Source organism: Tasmannia lanceolata, unplaced genomic scaffold, assembly GCF_043159265.1.
Source record: "Tasmannia lanceolata isolate RefF3 unplaced genomic scaffold, GAP_Taslan_0.1 ptg000002l, whole genome shotgun sequence".
In the NCBI taxonomy this organism is placed as follows: domain Eukaryota; kingdom Viridiplantae; phylum Streptophyta; class Magnoliopsida; order Canellales; family Winteraceae; genus Tasmannia; species Tasmannia lanceolata.
The window spans coordinates 54,823,242-54,845,894 of NW_027518679.1; the positions used below are offsets into that span (position 1 = coordinate 54,823,242).

The following is a 22,653-nucleotide window of genomic DNA, read 5'->3' on the forward strand; positions in this document are numbered from 1 at the left end:
CTGTGCAGGAAAAGGTTTCCCGCGCCTGTTCACTTGCGCAAGAACTGTGCAGGAAAAGGTTTCCCGAGAAACTGTCTGCCCACCTTTTTTTACTAGTTTTCCTGAGAAAGCAAATCCCACCAAAATAAAGGGAAAAGAATCTCACACTTGTGAGAAAAGACTCATTTCCACATCATTTTTCCCAATTTCCATGTCAGATGTGACATTTTCCACCTAGGCTCCTTCAAAATCCCGTGAAGACAAGTGAACATGCGAATTTTAGCTTTCTCGGGAAAAAAAGGGGTGTTTTCCCGGGATTTGGTCTCCCGGGGAGCGCGAGTGAACAGAGCCAATATGCAATGGAATAGTTTCCCAACAGTAGATCAGTTCGATTGGCACTGCATCATGATGCATTGAGGTTAGCTTCAATTTTTTTTAATTGTAAAAGACATACACCTGAATAATGATGATGATGATAATAAGCTACTGATATTTGCATTACTATGTTTTGATAATGAGACGAACTGACCTTGTCTTTTCTTTTTTAATTTACCTGATTGGAGCTTTTTGGGAATTATAATAGCTTTTGACAGCTGGTTAAATAATAAAAGACAAGGTGACTTCGCATCCTTATCAAAACATGGTAGTGGGAATATCATTAGTCTAACAATAATACATAATTTTTTTTTGAAAACAAACAATAATGCATAATGCTGATTCAGACAAATGGAATTGAGAGAATTTTGAATTCCTATCTTTTCCTACCCAAGAAGTGTCTACTCATTATTTACATTTGCATGAATGGACATACATACATGAAACAATAAACTGTAATAGATGATTTTGAGCGAAAGTGGTGTTTCACTATAAGAAAACTGGGTTTTACCGGCGGTCGGAGAGTCTACAATCGATCAAGGCTTAACTTCATATTGATGGGCATGATCAGGAGGGGATGGTGAACTTTGTTCACTCGATGTGGGCATAGTTCTATGAGATTGACTCTTTTCTACTATGACCTCTCCCATTTCTACGTCCTCGAGTGACTGGAATATTGGGTGCAAGTATGCGTCAGCTAAGAATGCTTTAAGGTTAAGGTTTGATTCCAATTCTCGCTCCAATGTGTCCTTCTCCATGGCTTCCTAAAACACGAAAAAGCGACATTAACGTAAGCAAATGAAGCTAGAAAAGAAAACAAGAACTGCATAAACACACACACACACACGTGTATAGATGTGGGAAATGATATATGCACTCGTTTGTTTTGAAACTATAACTCTTCACTTTATTAAACACTTTGATTAACTATCGATGGCTTTTGAGGAATTGTAATAGCATATAGCAGGTTATTACAAAAGTGTAGAACAGATGAGAGTGCTATCACCAAACCAAGTGTTGATATCATTTCCCAATATATATATGTGTATGGATATATGTATGTTGTTGGTTCATACAACTTACAATGAGTTGTAGAAACCACTGTAAAAATTCCACGTAAATGAGATGGGTGGCAACTGGAAAGTACCAAAGAAAGTGAGTGGCATTCCATTTCCCAGTTGATACAGTGCATTTGTGTTGAATGCATCTAGAGTTTACAGAAACAACTTAGCTGAACTTCAAATAAGAGAAACAAATATGTCCTGATGAGAAGATAAGTATCTATCATTGATAGTATATGGATATCCATGTGTTCAGTCACCTTAGTTGGTACGAAATACACCTATATTGATATTTTAGTGTTCCTTTAAAAAATTACCAGCAGCAGAACAAGGATATGGAAACTTTCATAAAATAAAATAGAAGACAATTGATCAAACACAAGTAAAGCTGCCAATCCCTGCCATTTTGGCGGTCTCAGGTACTAGATTATCCTTTACGAAGATTCTATTGCATAAAATATTCTTAAGATTCATTTGAAAGAAAATGTGTTCTCCAAATCTGGCCAATTATATTAAACAGAGGCTAAAGTTTATATTTTATAACGACTGAATCAACCAAGAAAAAAGAAAAAAAAAACTACAAATAAGGCAAAGATTACCCCTCAAAAAGAAATGCTGCCCCACAGGGCAAAGATTACCCCTCAAAAAGAAATGCTGCCCCACACCATCTTTGGCCAAAGCACCCACGATTTCATTAGCCTCCCTTAAAGCATGTTTAAAAGTGATGTTGTTCTCCCTCGTTATGTTGACTATGTCATTGATTGTAAGTAAGTCCCAATCATCACGGCCCTTTGATTTTTTTTTTGAGCTACCTTCCACCATGAGAGGACCACCTTCAAACCTAGCTTTGAAAATCCTCGAGCCAGAAAACAAGGCCTTGGGTTCAGGGGAATTGCGACTGGCATTAGCAATACTGCTGGGACCCTAAAACTCCCACAGTTTTGTTTGAAAGGAAACACAATTTATTAATATAGCATAAGCAAGCTTACAGATAACGGGCCGAGCCATCCCACAAGTAAACATCATCAATGCCTACCTCAAAGTCACTAGTCACTATTGCACACCCCATCCATTCAATGCCAATACAGAAGACCGTTACGACCTCATCCCTGCATAAATTTGCTTGGAGGGATGCCTGTGAGCTTCCATACCACATATTAAAATTCTCACCTCATCCCTCATTTTCAAATTCCCACAGTTTAGAGCTCTTGCTGTCTCTAAACACCCCTCGAATTCCAGCCAGACCGGGACTACCTAGTAACACCGATTGGCAGATATGTCCAACTAACCGATCTTTTTCTTCTTACCTTTACTATCATCGAGCACTTCTCTCCATTTCATAAAAAGTTCAGAGATGGAACCACCTCTGAAAAACTCTGCCAAGAGTCCAACTCGCCATGAGAAATTTTAACCCCCAAATTAATCTTCCAGTTGATCTTCAATTCCCATTGAACACCTGCTGGTTTCTTTCAGTCCAAATTAATAAAAAAATCGCAGTCGGAGCCATAATCCACATACAGGCAGTCCTTACAATTAGCTCAGGTCTCCACCAGATCACAAAGAGCTCCTTGAGCGTAAAAGGGAACACCTTTCCAGTCCCAAAACAATGAAGGACACCCCCTATAACACCAGACCAGCGGATTTCCATTGAACACCTGCTGTTTGGCATTAACTCCTTGAATGCATGAAATGGTATGCAGGTTTAGTGTGATGAATACAGTTTCTGCCAATTTTTGCATGATGATACTCAATGTTTAAGAAGACTAAGACTTGAATTGACTAAAGTACCCAAATTTGATGAATTCACTGATCAATAAATCTAAATTCTATTTTCGGTCTAGCACTTCTGGCCAGGAATTTCCAGCCAGCACCCACAAAGAGGAAGAATGTTGACCATAGGAGACAACAAATAGGGCAACATGCTGCTACATCTATGTGCTGTAAAACATCAGTTTCGAACTTAAGTATCAGTTCCAGATCTAACTGAGGGAGACTGCTAATTCTGAATTCATCAAGCATTTTTTCTTCTACTGGTAACAATTGTTTGATTTCCAAAATGAAAATAAAGCTGAAAGAAGTTACAAAAATGCATCATGTCAAGCTCACCTCTAGTGGATACTTTCTGAATGCAGGTTCAAAGCGACTCTTGCAGTACCGGTGGAAGCATATCGTCAGTACAGGCAGAACAAGAAGTAGAGGAGTGGAGTTGGCAGCTTTCTTTGTGCTGAGCAGACCAAGAAGAAGAAGATGGGATATTAACAAGCTCGCAACAATGCGTCCGTGAACATGCGGCCAAAATGCAGCAGCACTTTCGTATTCTTGATTGTAGACATTAATAATCTGGAAGGTAGAAAATCATAAGCTAATCTTTATATAGGTGAAGAAAAAATTAAGTTTTATATGAAAGTTCGACAGTGTTCTTCTCAATAGCATTCTTAGGGAACACAAGAATTTATAAGGCAGGCAGAGTTTTAGGGAAAAGTAGTCAGCATGTTTTTCAAATGTTGTGTAGACCCTTTTTTCTCCCTCAATAATTTAAGCTCCAAAAAATGGTACAAAGTCATTGCTGCACTTGCACGAGCTCACTTGATGGGTATTTTAAGTCATTCTTGAAAAATAATTGACCTTTTCATTCATCCCTTATGGAAAAGGCAATCAAAGTGATCGCAAGATAAAAAACACACCATAAGAACTGGTTGGTCAGTTTTGAAGAACTAAGGGTACTCCTATCATTTCCTAAGTCATTAATATCATTACAAGCCAATTTTCAAGCTTCAAAAACCTGGAAAGGACCCACATCAACTCTGTGAAAGGTCAAGCTCAATTTAACACCAACTCAGATCGTTTATGTTGTGACTTGGTTCGGTGCGTTGAATGAATCATTCAACAATAAAACGCATCAGCAAATTGTATATGTCCATTGTTTTCTTATTTTACATATATCATCACATTTCACCTAACTTTTATTCCTAATCTTTCACGATTTCTTTTTACTATTTAACTCACCAAGAAAATGACTGAATTACCTGAGCCACTGAGTCCACTAGTCCTTCTAATTTTGATTACCTATGAGTTTATAGAAATTGCTAACAGTAACGTCATTTGCACTTTACAATGACGTCAATATCCACGAGTGCTTATAAAAACATCAAGAATCACTCTTCTTCACAAAAATAACCTTGTAATTGTTGAAACCAGTACCTTTTTAAGTTGAAAGGAGAGCTTATGGTAGAGATATTCAATGTATAGAGTCAGTTTCCGCCATTAAAAATGTGGTAACCTTCTACGTTTAATTCAAGTTTTCTCATATATTGAATGTTTGAATTGCTCTAGCAATAAGCACTATGAAGATGTATCGGAAATAAAGAAAAAGCATATAATTGGGATTAATACAGACCTGGTGGCGGTAAACAAAGTATGCCGACAAAAAGAAGACAAATATAAATGGAAGAAGAATTGGAGTGATAACAGCATATACAATCCCCAGGAGAAAATATAGCTGGAGTGTTGGGAGATTCTTCGGAAGGTCAACACTTCCAGGGTCCATTGCCTTCTCTCTGTCTCTTTCAGTCTTCACCAAAAACATGTTTTTCAGATGAAATATGACCAGTGGCTTCAGTCGTAGAATCTCACTAGCAATGCCAGCCCACCCATCAAGCATTATATATGTAATGAAGAAATTAGCTTTCATCGGTATCGATACTCCAATGGTTCTGGGGATCCTGTAGAGATAGAAAAAGAGTTTCAAGGATTTTTATGTCTGACCAGCTAATAGAGATGTTCACTCGATGAGAAATTTTCAAAATTTAATTGTGCACAGCTAAAGGATATGCAAGGTTTTGAGTTTAAGAGCATGCAAACTTCCATGTGCAATTCTGCTTATCAAATATGAAAGTAAAGTTTCCAAGTTTGCATGATATACAGGCTACCACACCTCCCAATTTACATCATGCATGAATCATAATTTCCATGGAAATGTCTAAAACCAGTTTAATTGAATGGTCTCATGCATTTTCATATGCGAAATTTCACATCTGATCTAATCATAACAGCATAAACATCATGCAATCCAAATATCATTTTTCTTCTTCCTACAAGTGTAACCAGATTATCTCACTAATTATGCAAACAACTCCTCACTAAATAAGAATTAAGAAGTGCATGCATTCATATCAAATAAATATTTTTAAAAACTAAGCATATTGCATACTCAAGTGTATTTCCTTGCACCTACTTAGGAACTGAGTTCACGAACAATCCCATAATTCAGCAAAGATGATTCAAGAAAAGAAAAGGAGAGATCAAGATCGGCAAGTAAGCAAGAGGGGAACATGATGCAGACCATCCTAGGACACATATTCTAATTTTTAAGTTTCCTTTAGGTACCACAGTCTTTTCCCACTAATATCATGTAGTCACTTTCACTTGTAGGTGCTAAAAATGGGGACCACACGTTTGTTACAAAAATCATAACTGATAGGAGTATTTAAGTCATTTGCAATAAATTGCTTAAGTTACTAAGTGACTACAAGGGCCCACATTTCAACAAGGGAGTCTTCGTATTTGTGGGACTTGAAGTGAATTAGTTCCACGATGGTTTTGAAGAGTCCTGGTTCATTTGTAAGAAGATTAGATAGAGTCCATGTAATGGGAGTCGTTAAGTTATTACAAGTTGAGTACGTTCTTTCACACGTGTCGTTACTATTAACACTTCTCGTTACTTTTTTAGGAGGAGAAAGAAATAGAATCTAAGGAAAAAGGGAATGAGGGAGGACTGATGGTTCCTTAGAGAGACACAGAGAGAGAGAGAGAGAGAGAGAGAGAGAGAGAGAGAGAGAGAGAGAGAGAGAGAGAGAGAGAGAGAGAGAGAGAGAGAGAGAGAGAGAGAGAGAGAGAGAGAGAGAGAGAGAGAGAGAGAGAGAGAGAGAGAGAGAGAGAGAGAGAGAGAGAGAGAGAGAGAGAGAGAGAGAGAGAGATCATGCCCTGAAAAATTCATGATTAGGGAAGACTTTGGAATTCTAACTAAGCCTCATCCAAATTAAGTTGTAAACCCCAATTCCTACCCTACTATCAACTTGAGACTTTTTTCATGGACTTTCCTTCTTAAAACAAATTTCTTAAATCTCTAAGAAGTCCTATTTTTTACCAATAAGTAACTAGGCAACTGTCAAATGACTTATTCCACTCCTAATGACTTAACGACCTCATTACATGAACTCTATCTCATCTTCAAATAAATTAGAACTCTTCAAACCCATCATGGAAACTAACTCACTTCAAGTCCCACAAATCCAATTACTCCCTTATGTTACAATGTGGGCCACTGTGGTCACTTAATAACTTAGTGATTAGTTACAAATGTCTTAAATAACCCTATCACTTAAGATTTTTGTAATAAACATGTGGGCCCCATTTTAAGTACCTACAACTTAAAACCAAGAGATATTGGTGGAAAAAGACCACAGTACCCCTTATAACTTAAGAAACATAAAAGACACCTAAATGACACTTAAAAATTAGAATATCGGCCTAGGATGGTCCCCATCAGAACAGAAACATCATGCTAATGCTAACTGTGGGACCTACATAGCTCCATTAGTCACAAAAGTTGGCAATCTGGATCATAGTGATGATTGCCATGAATGCTGCCCTCGAGGACGTGATTCATGGAGACTATCATTTATTAAATTTCGAAGAAAATTTTCAATAAGTTTTGGTAGGTCCAATGAAAAAAATTGAATAGTGTTTTTTATCCAATAGGGAAAGTAATTTTAGAAGTACTATAGTTTTAAAAGTTGGTTATTTGGGTTTCTTAGATAGCAACATGTAACACATCATATTTTCATTTTGGGGTGCTCTTTATTTAGGTTGATCTAAGGACTAAGATTGATCCTATACTGATGGTTAAGATTAAGCTAGGGTTTTAAGGTGTTTTGGCCCTATATATGTGTGTGTGAAGTTTTGATGTACTTTTGGTGGATTCCTAATAGTTTACTTGTATCATGAACCATCACGTCCACAATCAAGAAATCAAAAGTGATACTTTTTAACTTCACATTGATCATGTGCATCAAAAGTGTTGTCTCCTCACTCAAAGTCATATATTCTCTCCTTGTTACATTTTGATAACTGTAAACTTCTACAAATTACAACTACAAAGAAGTATAAGTGCACAATATGGCCTCATTCACACTAAGTTGCTCTAAAATAAGAAGCGTATTATCTGCAAATGTAGATCTGCATCATCATAAGGTGTGAGAACATTACTGGGTAGGTGATTGATGGAGAAAAGAATGGAGTTGTTGGAAAGCAGTTCCGGTCACTATGCTCCCCAAAAACACATTAACCAACATAAAATAGTAATATTTCGCCGCAGTCTTTCTCTCGAGCGATGATAGGGACATATGGCCTTCAACTTTTGACATAATCATCAGGACAGTAGGAAGAATGCATAAAAATATTTTTAGAGCCAAACCGGGGAGGAATCCCTGGAGGAATGATTTGATCACTTTCCTGCATGATATTATAAGTGTCCAAAGTCAATAACAGTGAAAATTAATGCCATGCCAGAACAAACATTTAACTGACATCTCATTTAAGAAATAGGCTTTGAAAATCCCTAAAAATAAAATCTTGAATGAGCAATCAAGACTTCAATATTCAAAAAGTTAAGCAGAGTAGCTAGGGTTGCCCAAATCATGAGTTCGTTTTTATAATATGACAGACTAGAAAAGCTACAATAAACACTGGCAAGCAAGTCATCACAGTAACCACTTACCCTTATGGAAGTTCATGGTTATTGACAATTAAAAAGGTACCTAAAAATTCCCAACTAAGTCTTCTTGTCATCTTACGTAATAACTTACTTTAGTATCTTGAAATTATAAACTTTATTGTACTTATAAAGCACCTCAGACAACTAATACTTACAATTCGATCACTGGCTGGAGGAAAGGAGCAACTTTTTCTAGACCCTCAAGATTCGCAAGTGATTGAACAAACGCAATGGGTATCATGTAAAAGAAGACCAGTGCAAAAACTGATACTGATATAACAAGCTTTCGGATGCTGAGAGAAACAAATGGTATAGCAAGATTCCTCCAGTACAAATCATGTGGTTCTGGGGCCCAATCAGTTAACCACAGTGTAGGGTTCTTGCTTTGCTGTGTCTGTGCACATACAGCCGCCCCCCATCGCGAATTGAATGAAACAAAAGCTACTGGCATAATAGAGTTTGGATCTTTAAGAATCCTCTGACGCTCAGATGCCATCTGAAACATGACATTAGAAAATTTTATAAATACTTTTTGGAGCATACATAATTGAGCATCCAAACTAATCGAAAACAACATCTGACTGTTATATCCGTAGCAATTATAGTTTTAAATTTCGACCGAAATGTTTCAGTTTCGGTGTTGACCGAAACCGAAAGTACATTGAATCGGTTTTTTACAGCGAAATTTCGCCGAAATTTACAAGATTTCTACCAAAATTTTAAGAGTTTCCACCGAATTTTTTTTACCAAATTTTACTTGATTTCGGCGGAAACTGAAATTTTCGGTGGTGGCCGAAAACGACACCTAAACCGACATTTAAAACATTGGTACCAATCAAGTATAAGAAAATGCATCAGCCCTTAAGTGGCTATAGACATGTACAAAATAGAGCAAATGTAATCATTCATAATCTAAAACTAGGAAGTAGAATCCGACTATGAACAGTTTCTGTTGCCATACAATTGAAAAATGCAATGCATATGTAGTATGCATCCCCACAATTTTACAAAGACATTTATCATCAACAGCTTTGAGATGCAAACACAAATGCGCCATACAAGATTGTTATCTATGTATCTAGAAGACTTACCTTTTTCTCAAGCTCATTGATCTTGTGTTCATAGAACTCAATCGAATCCACCCTTTCACCAAAAAGTCCAAGAAATCCAATCTGAAAGATGAAAAGAGAAAACAGCAATCAATTATTCAAATTTTAAACACAAAAGAAAGACAGCTAGCCGGCAGAGCCTTTACTGAACTTTGAGTCTCAGTTAAAAATAAGTCAGTTTTTACAAGGATTTGTATCCTCATGGGATTGTAAAATAATATACCTTTGTAGTTGGCCTTTTCTCTGGATTCCTTTCCAACTTGAGCTGGTTATAGTCCAGCCAATTTTGAAGCCTCTCCTTTTGCCTCACAAGCTTAGCAAATTCGTTTGCATTGTAGACAGCCTGAAAATAACAAACATCAACTATCAATAAATACATAAAATTATACATAGTAAAAACCATATTTATCATTTATGGAAAAAGAAGAAAAGATATAATATATGAAGATTCGCAAGGAACTTCCTAGTGGAGAAAGCTTTGCACAGCCTATTCTATAATGACAAGTGAAAACAACTGCATAAGCTTATTCTGCCATGTCATGGAAAGAAAATCACCCTGTTCAAAAAAAAAAAAAAAAACTTAATTATAACAATGAAGAATACCTGGTGACCAAGATAATGATTGGGGTGGTTAGTTTGGAAGAAATGGTCCACAACCTCTGACATTGAGCGTTCTGAATTAAGAGGCACATTTCTGACCACCACCTTCAACAATATCCAGAACCAAATTAAAATTAATTGTGAGCAGCAAAAAATCACAACCATTGGAAAGAATGTTAGGCATAGTCAAGTTATGAAAGAAGAATTGATCATGATGAAGTGTTGGTCACGGCTCACGGTCAATGCAACATCAACATTAAAAACTAAAAAAAAAAGTCAGGACTTGTTTCTATTCATGCAGGAGATTTAATCTTTTATCAGTATACCAGTATTGAATAATACATCAGAAAAGAATAATATGGTCATTTACATGAGATTTTTGGAAGGCACTACTGCAGTGTCACTGAGGATATTCTATTCTCTTCTTTTATCATGTTGAATGGTCAGGCATGACTCGAACTATCTGCTTCCTTGGTCATAGTTTCAAACATCGACTGACACATGTCAGTTTTGGCTGACATGTATTGCTTTCACTGGCTACCAATGTGAAATCCATGGGTACTTCAACAGTTATAAGATGTCGGCAGCCGACATCGGTGCATGTCAATAACTTTTGGGACATTTCAAGCAAAATGTCTACAGACATAGTATAGAGATTAATTGACATGTGACTGAAGTCAAGTCGAATTCGAGTGTAAACCACATTTTTTCAAGCTTATCTTGGCAAGTGCTTAAATCTTAACTTTATTATGTTAAATTGATTATTTATTGTGCAAATGCATCCAGAACAACATGAGTACAAGATTATATCATAGGTCTATAACAAACAAGATTTTAAATTTCGGTTTCGTGTTTCGGTCTGCACGGAAACATAAACATTTCGGTTTCGGTGGAATTTTAGTGGAAATCTTGTTCAATCACAGAGATGTAGGGAAGCATATGGAAATTATGATTTTATTTTATTTTTGAATGGTGCAAATGATGAAATTTTAAGATGAAACTTTGGAAAATGCTAAAATAAGCATAAATACACACTTAGAAACCATCACATGAGCAACAATATCATCCATAATGGCTTAAACACATCGAACACCTAGTGACATCCAAGACATGTCTAGAACAGTAATGTCAATACAGAAGTACATTGTAATCAAGTATAAGAAAGTACAATGACCAGTCTACCCTCTAAGGACCCCAACCACATGTCAATACCATATAGAGTTACGAGGTATTATTGGCCCCATGCCGATATGACATCCCATGTGTTTGATGTAACCTAATCTCCATGGAAGAAAGAGAAGTGAAGGAGAAAGAGAATGAGGGAGGAAATGAGAGTCGAATGACAACATCTCAGAATATATGACATGTGTGTGTGTGTGTGTGTGTGTGTGTGTGTGTGTTTGTGTGTTCACTTATGGTTACATACAAAGACTAAAATACCCTTCTAACACTCCCCCTCAAGTTGGAGCTTCTTACAAATATCTTTCAACTTGGACTTCCCCAATGGTTTAATAAATACATCTGCCAGCTTATCTCCAAATTGAGTGAAGGTACTGATGATCTCTCCTCTTTGGAGCTTTTCATAATACAATCTACTTCAATATGCTTCGTCCTCTCATGGAACACTGGATTGGAAGCAATATGAAGTGTTGCCTTGTTGTAACAATAAAATGATGTTGGAGATGAAGAAGGAATACCAATCTGAGATAGAAGAGACCTCAACTAGGTCAACTCCCCGCATGTATGAGCCAGAGCTTAATACTCTGCCTCTGCACTCGACCCATCCACCACATCTTGCTTCTTACTCTACCAAGACTAGATTCCCTCCAACAAAGATGCAGTAACTTGTAGTCGATCTCCTATCTGCTGGAGATCTTGTCCAATAGGCATCTGTGAACCCATCCAATCTCATATGATTATGCTTCCTGAAGAACACGCTACAACAATTTTCATCTGACTTTCGGGTTTTTATGCATCCAAGATGTAAAAGTAATTCAAGGGCACTCCATTAAATCTCGATTTATCTCTTCATATTTATATTTATAAGGAAATAAGGTGTGCTCAGAATATGGTAAATGCATATTGTTGTGAGAAAATACATAAAATCAAGTCGTACAACCAAAGTGGTCATATCATGTAACATCTTCCACATACCGTCAACAAGAGATCTACTCTATAAAATGGAAAATAATTGAATTTTGTCAAGATCTCTACACAGCACATGACTGATTTCTCCCAATATGTAGGGTACTTAATTTAATTTCAGGAGTACAATAAATCTTAATTTTCATTGAGTTCTTACTGTGAACTGCCCTGCACGGCGATGTTGTGAGGCTAGAAAACGCAACCTCAAACGTGCTATTTCATCATATTCCAAGTAGAGCATATAGCAAGTCCATATTGTAAACACATATGCCATTGATAGGTGGGCCCAAAACCTGAAACATAAATTTTCTTCTCTTAATACAATGTCCAACTACATTTCCTATAAAATTAAAAGGGAAAACAATGGTATATAAAATATGATCAGCATGATACATTTATGCAATAAAAAGTGGTCACATGGTGGTAAAGCAGCAAATGATTTTATGTTGATATCCAAGTTTTTGGAAAACAAAAAATTCTATTTCCTTTTGTCGTTCGGTATTTGGTAACTAGGTTGGATTTGGTTCTGGGACCTCAAGGTTGCAACATGCAACATGGCAATAGATGCTAAAAGACAAAATTCACCACTAAATAGCAAACCAAATACTGATGCATTCAAAATCTTACATCCTTCAAGGATGAAATTAAAGATGGTGCACATGATTTTTCTGTCATTTATCCCAAGTGCATCAAATAAACGTAGCAGCCCCCCCAACCCACCACCACACACACCCCGCGGGTGTGCCTTGAATCTTCATAAACACCAAGAATATAACCACTCTGACACAATAAACCCATTTCAGTGCTTCAACTCTGTAGATACAATATTTATCCGAGATACAAACCATAGTTGCCAGAGCGAGAAGCGATGCGGGAAGCGAGGGTTTAGAATAGAGAAAATGCAGGAAGCGAAAAGTTCTAAAGAAAGTACAGAGAAAATGTATGAGAAGCATTGTTGAAAGTCAAGTCTCAATAGAAGTGAACAAGAAGTACAGAGAAAAAGTAGGATTTTCATAAGTTAGGAGGGAAGGGTTAGTATAGGAAAGGATAACAAGCAAAATAGAAGACTTCATTGCTAATTAGAATTACAAGTGTTAGGAATTTACAGTTTATATGTTTTTTTATGTATATTGAATGTTATGATTTTACAAAAAGATCCACATAATTTTCATTTGAAACTTAAGATTAGTTTTCAATTTATAAATGCACTGTTTTTTAAATACACTCCTTCAACATTATCAAAATGAGAAAATATTCTTTTGGGTAGAAATAATCACCTAAATAGGAAACGTATTCTCCATTAAGAAGAAACACATAGGAAGCGTTTGGGAAGCGCGCTTCCCCTAAATTTGGGAAGTGAGAAGAACTTAGCTTCCAAAGCGAGTTTCCAGGGAAACGAGCTTCTCATCCAACTAGAAAGTTTCCGGTAAATATATTCCTAACCTTACAAAAGCTGAAAGAATGTGAGACGTACACCAAGGCCTGACTAAGTACGATCGTTTATGCTAAATTGTGGGCACTTCCGAGCCCATCTAGACCCTGAGATATGGTTTTTGAAATTGTCAAGTCAATTGTGACGCTTAAATGAACTTTTGTAACTAATTTACAGTAAAATATGATTATGTGAACATTTGCACTTATGACACTTCCAGACTTCTCTCAATAATATCATGGCATTTCAATAAACAAAGTGAAAGTTACCAATGCATCATTTTTCAGTATTTTCTAAGAAATAACCCATGTCTGTAAAATATCTTGAGAAATTGACTTGCAACCAACTAGACTAATAACAGATTTTTTTTTTCACTAGGGGGGAATCACTCCTTTTCTCACTATCAAGTATAATTGTAAGCATTTCCTTAAGCTATTTTATAAAATGATCATGTCCTATTAAATGATCTGTCCAATCTGCTTATAGAAAGATCAGATAAGTATATAGCTTTCTGTGAAGCATAACTGATAGTGTAAGAGAAGCATACACTGATAAGAAATCTTGCATGAGTAAGAGAAGTATGAACTTACTTTTGGGACCCAGGTTTAACATTTGATATTGAAAGCTTATCAATGTCACTGTAAACTAAATCTTTTAAATAAAATAATGTTCCACCGAATACGTTGACAGGAATCAGAACAAAGAGCGCTAGGAACATCATTGGCACAAAAATCTTCAATCTGTCAAATGAAATCAATAATTTTTAGATCTATAAAAGTAAAATTTTCAAAACTACAACAATCCATAACCAAATTAAAAAAAGAGAGAGATAATTGAAGTAAGAATCCCAAACCCAAGAACAAAAATCCTAAGATAGACAGCAGAGTCTAGTCCAGCATGATCAATAAGCGCGCTCTCGCTCATCCTCCTTGCTTCCCAAGCCCAATTCAAGAAACTCAAATAAGTCTTGAAATTGAGATTAATAAACTTCCCAACAGAATTTCCACTCCTCCTAGGACTTCTCCTTGAGCCACTTATATACCATTTTGGAAAGTAAACTCTATCGTTAATGGGTTGAATACTCAACACAGCAAATGCTAACAAGAAGATAAATCCACTGAGTATGTTTATGATGAAAGAAACTCCAATATCTTCTAAAGAACCCATCAAAATACCCAAAAAAAAAGAGGGTTTTCAAAGAGAGGCCTTAGTGTGGTGGAGATGACATGGGTTTTTTCGATTTATGCTTGTGTATATATTTACAGTACAATCGATTATTAATAAAAATAGAAAGGTTGCAGTGATGTTTTGATTTCTATAATCGGATTTTTAGGTTGCATAGCAAATTGGTAATCATGGGGAGCAGGATTTTCTGCAGAAAATCGCGGGACAGATATCAGAGAGAGTTTAAAAGAGGCGCGCAAAAAAGGAAAGTAAGAATCCAAATATATGAAATTACTCATAATACCCTCAACTCGAGATTTTATACGGTGTAAGCCCTTCTAGTCCCTTATTTTTCAAAAAGTACTGCATAGGATGATCCAAACCGTCCAAATGATGGGCCATACCGTAAATAGGTTGTGCCCAAAAAATTTTATTTCTATAGGATGATCTCAACTCTCTGATCTATAGATGAACTGCTTCTTATAGAAACCTCTTTAGATCAGAGGGCTAGGATCATCCTATGGAAATGATTTTTTGGGCACAACCTGCTTACGTTATGGCCCATCATATGGACGGTTTGGATCATCCTATGCAGTACTTTTTGAAAAATAAGGGACTGGCTTACACCGTATAAAATCTCACTCAACAATGCTTTTTAATGCATACTAGCATTCGGGGCCATGCTGTACATGGGTATTTTAAAACCTTATTTTTTACTACTCCATTTGCAGTATAAGAGGTGGCGCTGGAAAGAAAAAAAGCCAATGATGTATTTATCCCATTTTCTTCCCCGAGCCACCCCCCCTACTACTATTTTTACAGAATAATTTAATATTATAACTAAAATGATATCCCCCCACCTCCAAGGTTTCGTTAAGTTTTAAAGGTAAAGAAGAAACGTTGAAGAAAGAGAATTTAACCTCAAGCAGTGAACCATTCTCTCACACACAAGGGGGGGGGGGCGGATTTTATCCATTTAGGGGGTGGAAATATCATTTCCTTAACGATAAAATTTGATCTCGAATTTGTAAGGGTCTTTCCCTAAGTAAAGAGAGGACCCTCCAAAAATAGGCGTATGCCTCTTGGAGTGGCGAGCACACGGTATTCTTTAGTAAAAGGCGAAAGAATAGTTCGCTATGTGCTCACCACGAGGCTGCGTAGTTTTTAAATAGCATTAATCGGGTCTTATATAAGGTAGACTCTGTTCGAATTTCTCTCTTCTTTTCCGATGTGGGACTAATTTTACTAAGTTTAGAACATCGGAAAAAAGGCTCTTGTACCAAAAAAAAAAAAGAGTAGCCATGGCCCACATTACAGGTATTGGTTATCTGGTCTGTCCCTCAATCCATCTTCTTGGCTCTAGCAAGATCAGACAATCCTAGCCCTTTGATTATTGAAGGGAGACTCGACCATGATTATTGATAGAGAAGTGTCCATTTAGGTATTTCTTAATAAAAGGTTCACTACATGGCTGTGAGTCTGTGACCCCATTGTATCAACACTCTCAACCAGGTCAGCTCAGTTATAATCGGTCTTTAGTCCCGCCTTGCTAATCAAACTGAGTTGGGCAGACTTGTATGGTTGACAGATCTCGATAGTTCTTACGGTGAGCCATAAAATTAAAGGCTCATAGTAATAAAGCAATACCCACTTGATCCTGAGCACAGTTAGCAAAACGTGATTCAGCAGAACAATGGGACGGCAAAAATACAGAGTTTTATTCGTTGTAAAAGTTTTAAACGGAGTTTCAAACTACACACCAATAAAACACCTTTTTTTCTTCTTTCAAAACGACGCCTTTTAAAACAGAGTTTTGCTAACTATGATCCTTAGCATTTACAAGAAATGCTCAACCATCAACGTGCATCTTAAAGCAAAAATTAGACGGTTAGCGTCATGTCCGACCGGTTTGAATGCCATGCAAGATCGATAATCTAAATACGTCCGATCACGTCCATGTGAAACAAGTTTGGGGCCTAAAACGTGGTTGTTAAGAAAGAACCAAGCAACTAATACTTTCAGCATTCTTCTTGCAATTTTCATGCTTTTAAATTTTAACGATGACTTGTTTATGAAAGATTGGGTGTCCTTATAAAAATAAGGGTGTCTTAAATTAAGTCAATTATAATATGGGGATTTGCTAGGGACCGTTGTAGAAAGGCATTTCACGGCTGGCTGTTGCATGTGAGAGCAGCCACACAAGCTCACTTTTCAGCAGATTTTGTTTTATTCATGTAATTCAGCTGAGGTGGCTGTTCTCACATGAATGATGCCTTTCTGCCAGATGGCTTTCTGCAATGGTCCCTAGCAAATACCAAAATTATGTAATATTTTTTTAAGACAAGGATGTGGTGGGTATTCTGGTAGTTAATCTTCCATGGGAAATGATATTTCCATCCTCTTTCTCAGCTTTTCCACCCATTAGTTTGCCTTTTCTGGAAAAATGAAGAAAATGGCCAACAAAAAGAGAGGTGAAAATGCAGCCATTTTTAGGAAAATAAAAGCAAGAGGGGGGTGATTAATCAACTTTAAGAAACTGATAAAGTCTAATCAATCAAAGGTGGGGTCCTGGTTTCCACCAGATGATAATTAGATGTTGATAGGCAGAGGGTTAGTCCCATTTGTTGCCCTCAGATTAACCAATTCAGCATCAACTGTCGGTAATCAAATTGAAATCCACTGTATAAAAATATAACTTCCTATAAATAAGCATGATTTTGATTTGCACCACTTCAAGTGATTGCAACATATGCTCAATGCTAAAACCAGGCAAGACAAAAATAGAATCAGTTCAAGGTAGACAGAATCTAGTCCTTCTCTAAGATGAAATTTGGAAATAAAAGCAATGGAAAAATCATGGGTACTGGCTATTACTAGTCTCCTACTACACTGTTACTTGAGTCGCCTATTCGCACTTGATCGAACGGTATATGTGGCGCACGAATAGCAAAGAGGCTCGGAAACCTACAGTCCCAAGCATGAGGAAGAATCCATAGCAGATACAGGCCATGTAACAAAAGAAGAATGATGTTTGCATGAAGCCAGACATGTCTGATCTTGCATAATAGTAGTACAAGCAGTATCCAAAGATAAATACGCCGGTAGAACCTCCGCAAAGAACAGACCTGCATAAAATGTACACAATTTTTAGGCCATGAATTAGGAACACTCCCAAAGTAATGCAGTGGGTTTTCATATCTGAGGGATGATGTTAGTGAGAGAGCTACCAGATCTCGAGGAATCACATCCAGGTGTTTCTCCTCAGTTTACCAATTCTTACTTCTCTATTGCTTCTTAAATATCCACTCAACATCATGTTATTAATAATTACTCATGTAAATGTGTTTTAACTCTCTGCATCAGATAATATATGTATGGTAGATAAAATGAAAAGATTATGTTTATTTAGTCATGGAGGAAACAACGAAAATTGCAATTTGATTATGGTTTTTGCGGCATAGAGCCCAGAGGCAGAATCTAACCAATTTCAAAATCTAAACACATGGGAGTCCTCTGAAGTATGAATAGCTACACAGAAGGAACAGCTGTGCCAAAAGATTTATACTTCTACGCCAATGTCGTCAAATAGCTTCGTAACAGCAATTTCATGAACAATTTTTATTTTTTTTTGAAAGAGCAGGTTTGGTTCTCCACAATAATCATGAACAATTTACGATTATAAATATAAAATCATCGTAAAAAAAAAGAAAAAAACTTTTGGAATTAGAATAAGTTTTTTATAGCACAACAGCGAACAATAACATAATTATGATGTTCAAACTGGAAAGAATAATCATCGTCAACATGATGGTCAGATACTGAATTGGCCAAAACACTCATAATAAAAGTAGTATAGTTTCAGTCAATATCTTCCTAAGAGCGAAAAATCATATAAAGTTGTGGCAATAATTAGACGCAAAATGTGCAACATGCATAGGGTACGTAATACATATTCATATTTTGTTGAATTAGAAGCACAAATGTAGCCATGGAAATGCACACACTGCTCTTAGCATCAAATAAGACAAGATTAAAAGAAAAAAAGTAGAAACACAGCTTACCTCCACCACCACTCATGGTCCTCAACAGCAAGCTGAAAGTATGTCAACGCTACCGTGATGAATGCCGTGACAATGATGAGAATAATGAAAACGATAAATAGGATGCTATATATGGTGTAAATCTTGTGACCCCACACACTTGCAAATATGTAGTACAGCTCAATGTAAATGGCACTGAAGGGCAGAAAACCGGCCATTGCCATCTGAGGGATAGTCCCTCTATACCAAGGCAATTGAGGAATTTCTCTAGGGTACTTTGTTGTGCGGCATGGTGCTTGGAATTCTGTCCTGCTATTCTTACCAGCAATTCCACCCAATACAAGTAATGGAGATGTTACTAGTGTCCATATGAGAAGAATAACCAAGATAGTACCGAATGGTAAGGCTGCAGTGGCGCTATATGCTATAGCAACAGTGTTAAGGAAGCAGAATGTCAAGAACAGAGGCCCACAGAACAAGCAACCTGTTAGCAACAAATTTCTCACCTGCGACGAAAGAAAACGAAATATTAAAATAACCCCACATTGTGAAACAACCAATTACTTCAAAAGCTTAAGCAATTAGAATTGGTGTTATTTAATCATTTTTACTTCAACACTCCCCCTCAAGTGTGGCCACTCTTTTTTGGGCTGGCCGTGCATGTGGGTTTTTTTTTAATACCGAGGAGTTGTTGGGTTTTGAACCCAGGACCTGCCGTGAGGCAATAGCTCTGATACCATGTGAAACAACCAATTAGTCCAAAAGCTTACTCTGTTAGAGTTGGTATTATTTAATCATTTATAATTCAACATGCATAGAGAATTGAGTATTAAAAAAATGAAAGCAAGCTCATACCCAGTTAGTTCCTTCTAGTTGCAAATAAGTGGAAGTTGCAGTATAGCCTGCAATGCCAGAGGTAAGAGCGTATATGACAACTAGAGCAGTGAAAAGAGCTCCCCTGTTGTATGGATAGAATACGCCAACAATCGCAAGAAGGAAGATGAATATTGCACTGTTAACATCACAGAAAAATGCATGTTATACAACTTATGGCATGAAAATTAGCTATAATACATGTGTATCACAACGAAGTGGAAGGTAAAGCACTTGGGGACTTTACAGAGCTAAGAGCTGAGTTCCTGATCCAAGAACTGCCGAAAAGAAAGACTTGTATTTTGGGAATCGGAAGACGTCTCCATGGATATACTTCCAACCAGTTTCCTCTTGATCATCGAGCGATTCCTCATCATGTGAATACCTTTTAACATTAGAAAGTAAAAAGAATCAGTCAAGAAATGCACCAGAGCACTCCAAATAGCCATGTTACATGGATTCTTCTAAATGGGCAAAGAATCCATGTCGGACACTTCTCGGATTCCAATACTTCAGGATTCTCTTAGACACTTCTAGATCTCTTTTATCTGTTTTGTATTTTTTTTTCTGCATACCACTACCACGATTTTACAATTACCTCATGTTTTGAGATTTACCCATCTTACTAGCAAGTTTTGTAAATAGAAATAAAATACTATATCTACTTAAATGATGAAAATTTTCAATATAGCTCTTGTTATAACCATATTATTATGTAAGAAAATAAAATTTGAAAGTTGATTAAGAAAATAAAATTTGAAAATTGATTAAAATATTTTGGCAAATCCCCGAATTGTTATTTTTGAAGTTTGCTGAATCCGACACTCGATACCCGTATTGTACTCCGACACTCGTATCCGTACTGATGCAACATAGCCACATAGTTAATAAGATGAGAAGGATGTAGGTAACTCTTACTTAAGGAAGTCGTTCTTGAGCACACGCATGAGAATTGTCGCAAGGAATCCAGTTAGAAGGAGGACTGTTACACAAGAATTTATTATTGAGAACCAATGAATTTCCAAGTGATGGGGCATCGAGGAAGATTTTGAATATTTCTCCATCCTCTTCTCAAAGGGGATGTCAGTTTCCTCCCACTTAACTGAATAGGAGAATTCCACATCAATGTCCTTGTCCTCTGTGATATCTACAGCTAAATTTGGATCGGTTTGAACATTTATTTCTATGACACGGTCATTGTTGTAGAGAATATCAAAGTGAATGTGTTTAAAGAGCAAATATCTGTACTCGCTTGGATCCAGCTTGTTCTCCTTGTCAACCTTTCCCATGAATCCCCAAATGGGCAAGTCATCATAGTACATCTGAAAATAGTAGTCCTTTGAGACGGCGTCCCTCATTTTCGCGACATCCTCTTTTGACAATGATTTTTTGCAGAGAATTTCGGACTGTTTGTCCACTCGAAAGTTCAATTGATAATGGGCATCAACTAAACGATCACCATTCAGAACTTCACCGAGATCTTCTCTCTTCTCCTTCACGTGATCTGTGATGGTTTTATTAATTAAGATTCAGAAACCAACCCAACTAGTAGCATGATAGATTGTTGAGATAAGCATGGATTTTTATCATTGTCATGAATTTTATAAGAGCAAATGTTATTGGCAAACCTGGTGCACAGAATGGAAGATCATAATACCGATATGTCTCACTGCAGATGCATAAAACACCCCATTATCAACATAACCCACAGATGCTTAAAAGTGTAAAATAATCTCATCCTATCACATGAATCACCAAGTCACATAGTGACAAAAAGGAAAATTCTTAAAACGCACTTAAGAAACACTCCTAGATTGTACAATTCACATTGAAGCGCCATGGAAACAAGAACAGAGAATTACAAACAAGTGTTCGGAATTAGAATAATTAAAAGGAAAGTTTGTCAAGAAAAAATATGTACAAACTTGGGATTAATCAACAATGCCCGTGAAAGAGAACCAATTCTCACAAACCATCTCAAATAAGCTAATTTTTAAGATTATTTGAGAAAACATAAAATCAATAGAGAGCAAGCATAAAACGAATAAACTTAAATTCCCAATCCATCACCGAGAAATCAATCAGATCTGCCCTAGCTAAACAACATGATGCAAATTCATCAATCCTCCATCAAACCCATATGTATTGTGCTTGCCTAGTTAAAAGAAAACAAGTGCAAATTAACATAAAAAAGCCAAAGTCCAAAAAAATGGCCTTGTAAAACAAAGATCTTTGATCTTGAAAAATCCAAAAACCATTGTCCATTTTATCCCTTCTATCATTACCACTTACCTAGGATTGTGAAAAGGACCCACTTTGTTTGCATACAAAGGCACATGATCTCTCTCAGTATACTTGTGATTTGAACCATCTGCTTCAACTTTCAAACCACAAATCAAGAACAAAATCACAACAACAGCTCCCACCATTTTCATCCTTATCAAACTAAGATCTTCCCCACCTGTTCAAATATTCTCAAAAGAGGAGAAAACAGATAAAAATTGGTTGAACTAAAATCTTTTAAATAAAAACAATAATTCTCTATATGTTCCTATAAAATTCTAACAGAGCCCTGTCTAAATAGTCCCAAAAGAAAAGGGTTTTCACAGAAAGATTGGAACTTGAAAGAAAACAAAGGAGTTAGGTTTCGGATCTATCAAGCTAAGATCTTCCGAGCAAAGATCGCGCAAGTTTTAAGAGGACCCAGATTAGAAAGACCCCAAAAAAAGAATTTTGACAGAGAAATGTGGGAATTGGGGAAAGTAGTGAAATGGGTCAGCAGAGCCGAGAAATGAAAGCAGGCCTAATGGGATTTGGGTCTTATAGCTTGAGAAACCATGAACTGGATTTAATAATGGAGGTGGGTTTGAGTCGTGGGTTTGAATTTGGTACCCCAAGGCTTAAAAGTCGGCATTCTTCCTGTTATATAGCCTTTTTTATATATATACTACAAGAGACAGGGATGTTGCAAACACCCACATCCACAAAGAAATTCATATTAGAAGAAGATAATAAAATAGGACTTAGAGAAAATAGATGGGAGTCTGGCATTTGTTTAATGGAGTTTAGTTTAAGAAATTAGGATTTCCCTTAGGGCAGT

At 36.6% G+C, this 22,653-nt stretch overlaps 2 protein-coding genes and 1 pseudogene across 4 annotated transcripts; all 3 read right to left on the reverse strand.

The window, feature by feature from the left end:
- Positions 1-764: 764 nt before the first annotated feature.
- Positions 765-14,643, reverse strand: LOC143887140 (hyperosmolality-gated Ca2+ permeable channel 1.8-like). 3 transcript variants are annotated; one of them, XM_077391254.1, is made up of 12 exons: positions 14,330-14,643; positions 14,067-14,216; positions 12,202-12,337; positions 9,903-10,004; positions 9,523-9,642; positions 9,282-9,362; positions 8,346-8,686; positions 7,683-7,928; positions 4,813-5,137; positions 3,522-3,755; positions 3,071-3,073; positions 765-1,118 (listed from the first exon to the last, which is right to left on the reverse strand). In XM_077391254.1, the coding sequence occupies exons 1-12, from the start codon at positions 14,641-14,643 to the stop codon at positions 891-893; spliced, it is 2,280 nt and encodes a 759-aa protein (XP_077247369.1). In that variant the 3' UTR covers positions 765-890. The 3 variants fall into 3 exon arrangements, with proteins under 3 accessions (XP_077247369.1, XP_077247375.1, XP_077247363.1); XM_077391260.1 differs by lacking the exon at positions 3,071-3,073 and adding an exon at position 4,575 and having other exon boundaries at positions 3,522-3,733; XM_077391248.1 differs by lacking the exon at positions 3,071-3,073.
- Positions 14,644-15,676: 1,033 nt separating this feature from the next.
- LOC143846179 (U5 spliceosomal RNA) lies at positions 15,677-15,795 on the reverse strand (annotated as a pseudogene).
- A 1,500-nt stretch (positions 15,796-17,295) lies between these two features.
- On the reverse strand, positions 17,296-22,524 carry LOC143879390 (transmembrane 9 superfamily member 2-like). The gene is made up of 7 exons (XM_077381753.1): positions 21,846-22,524; positions 21,182-21,222; positions 20,472-21,057; positions 19,801-19,938; positions 19,536-19,692; positions 18,702-19,186; positions 17,296-17,765 (listed from the first exon to the last, which is right to left on the reverse strand). Exons 1-7 carry the CDS (start codon positions 21,986-21,988, stop codon positions 17,546-17,548), a joined length of 1,770 nt encoding a protein of 589 aa, XP_077237868.1. The 5' UTR covers positions 21,989-22,524; the 3' UTR covers positions 17,296-17,545.
- Between the last annotated feature and the right edge of the window lie 129 nt (positions 22,525-22,653).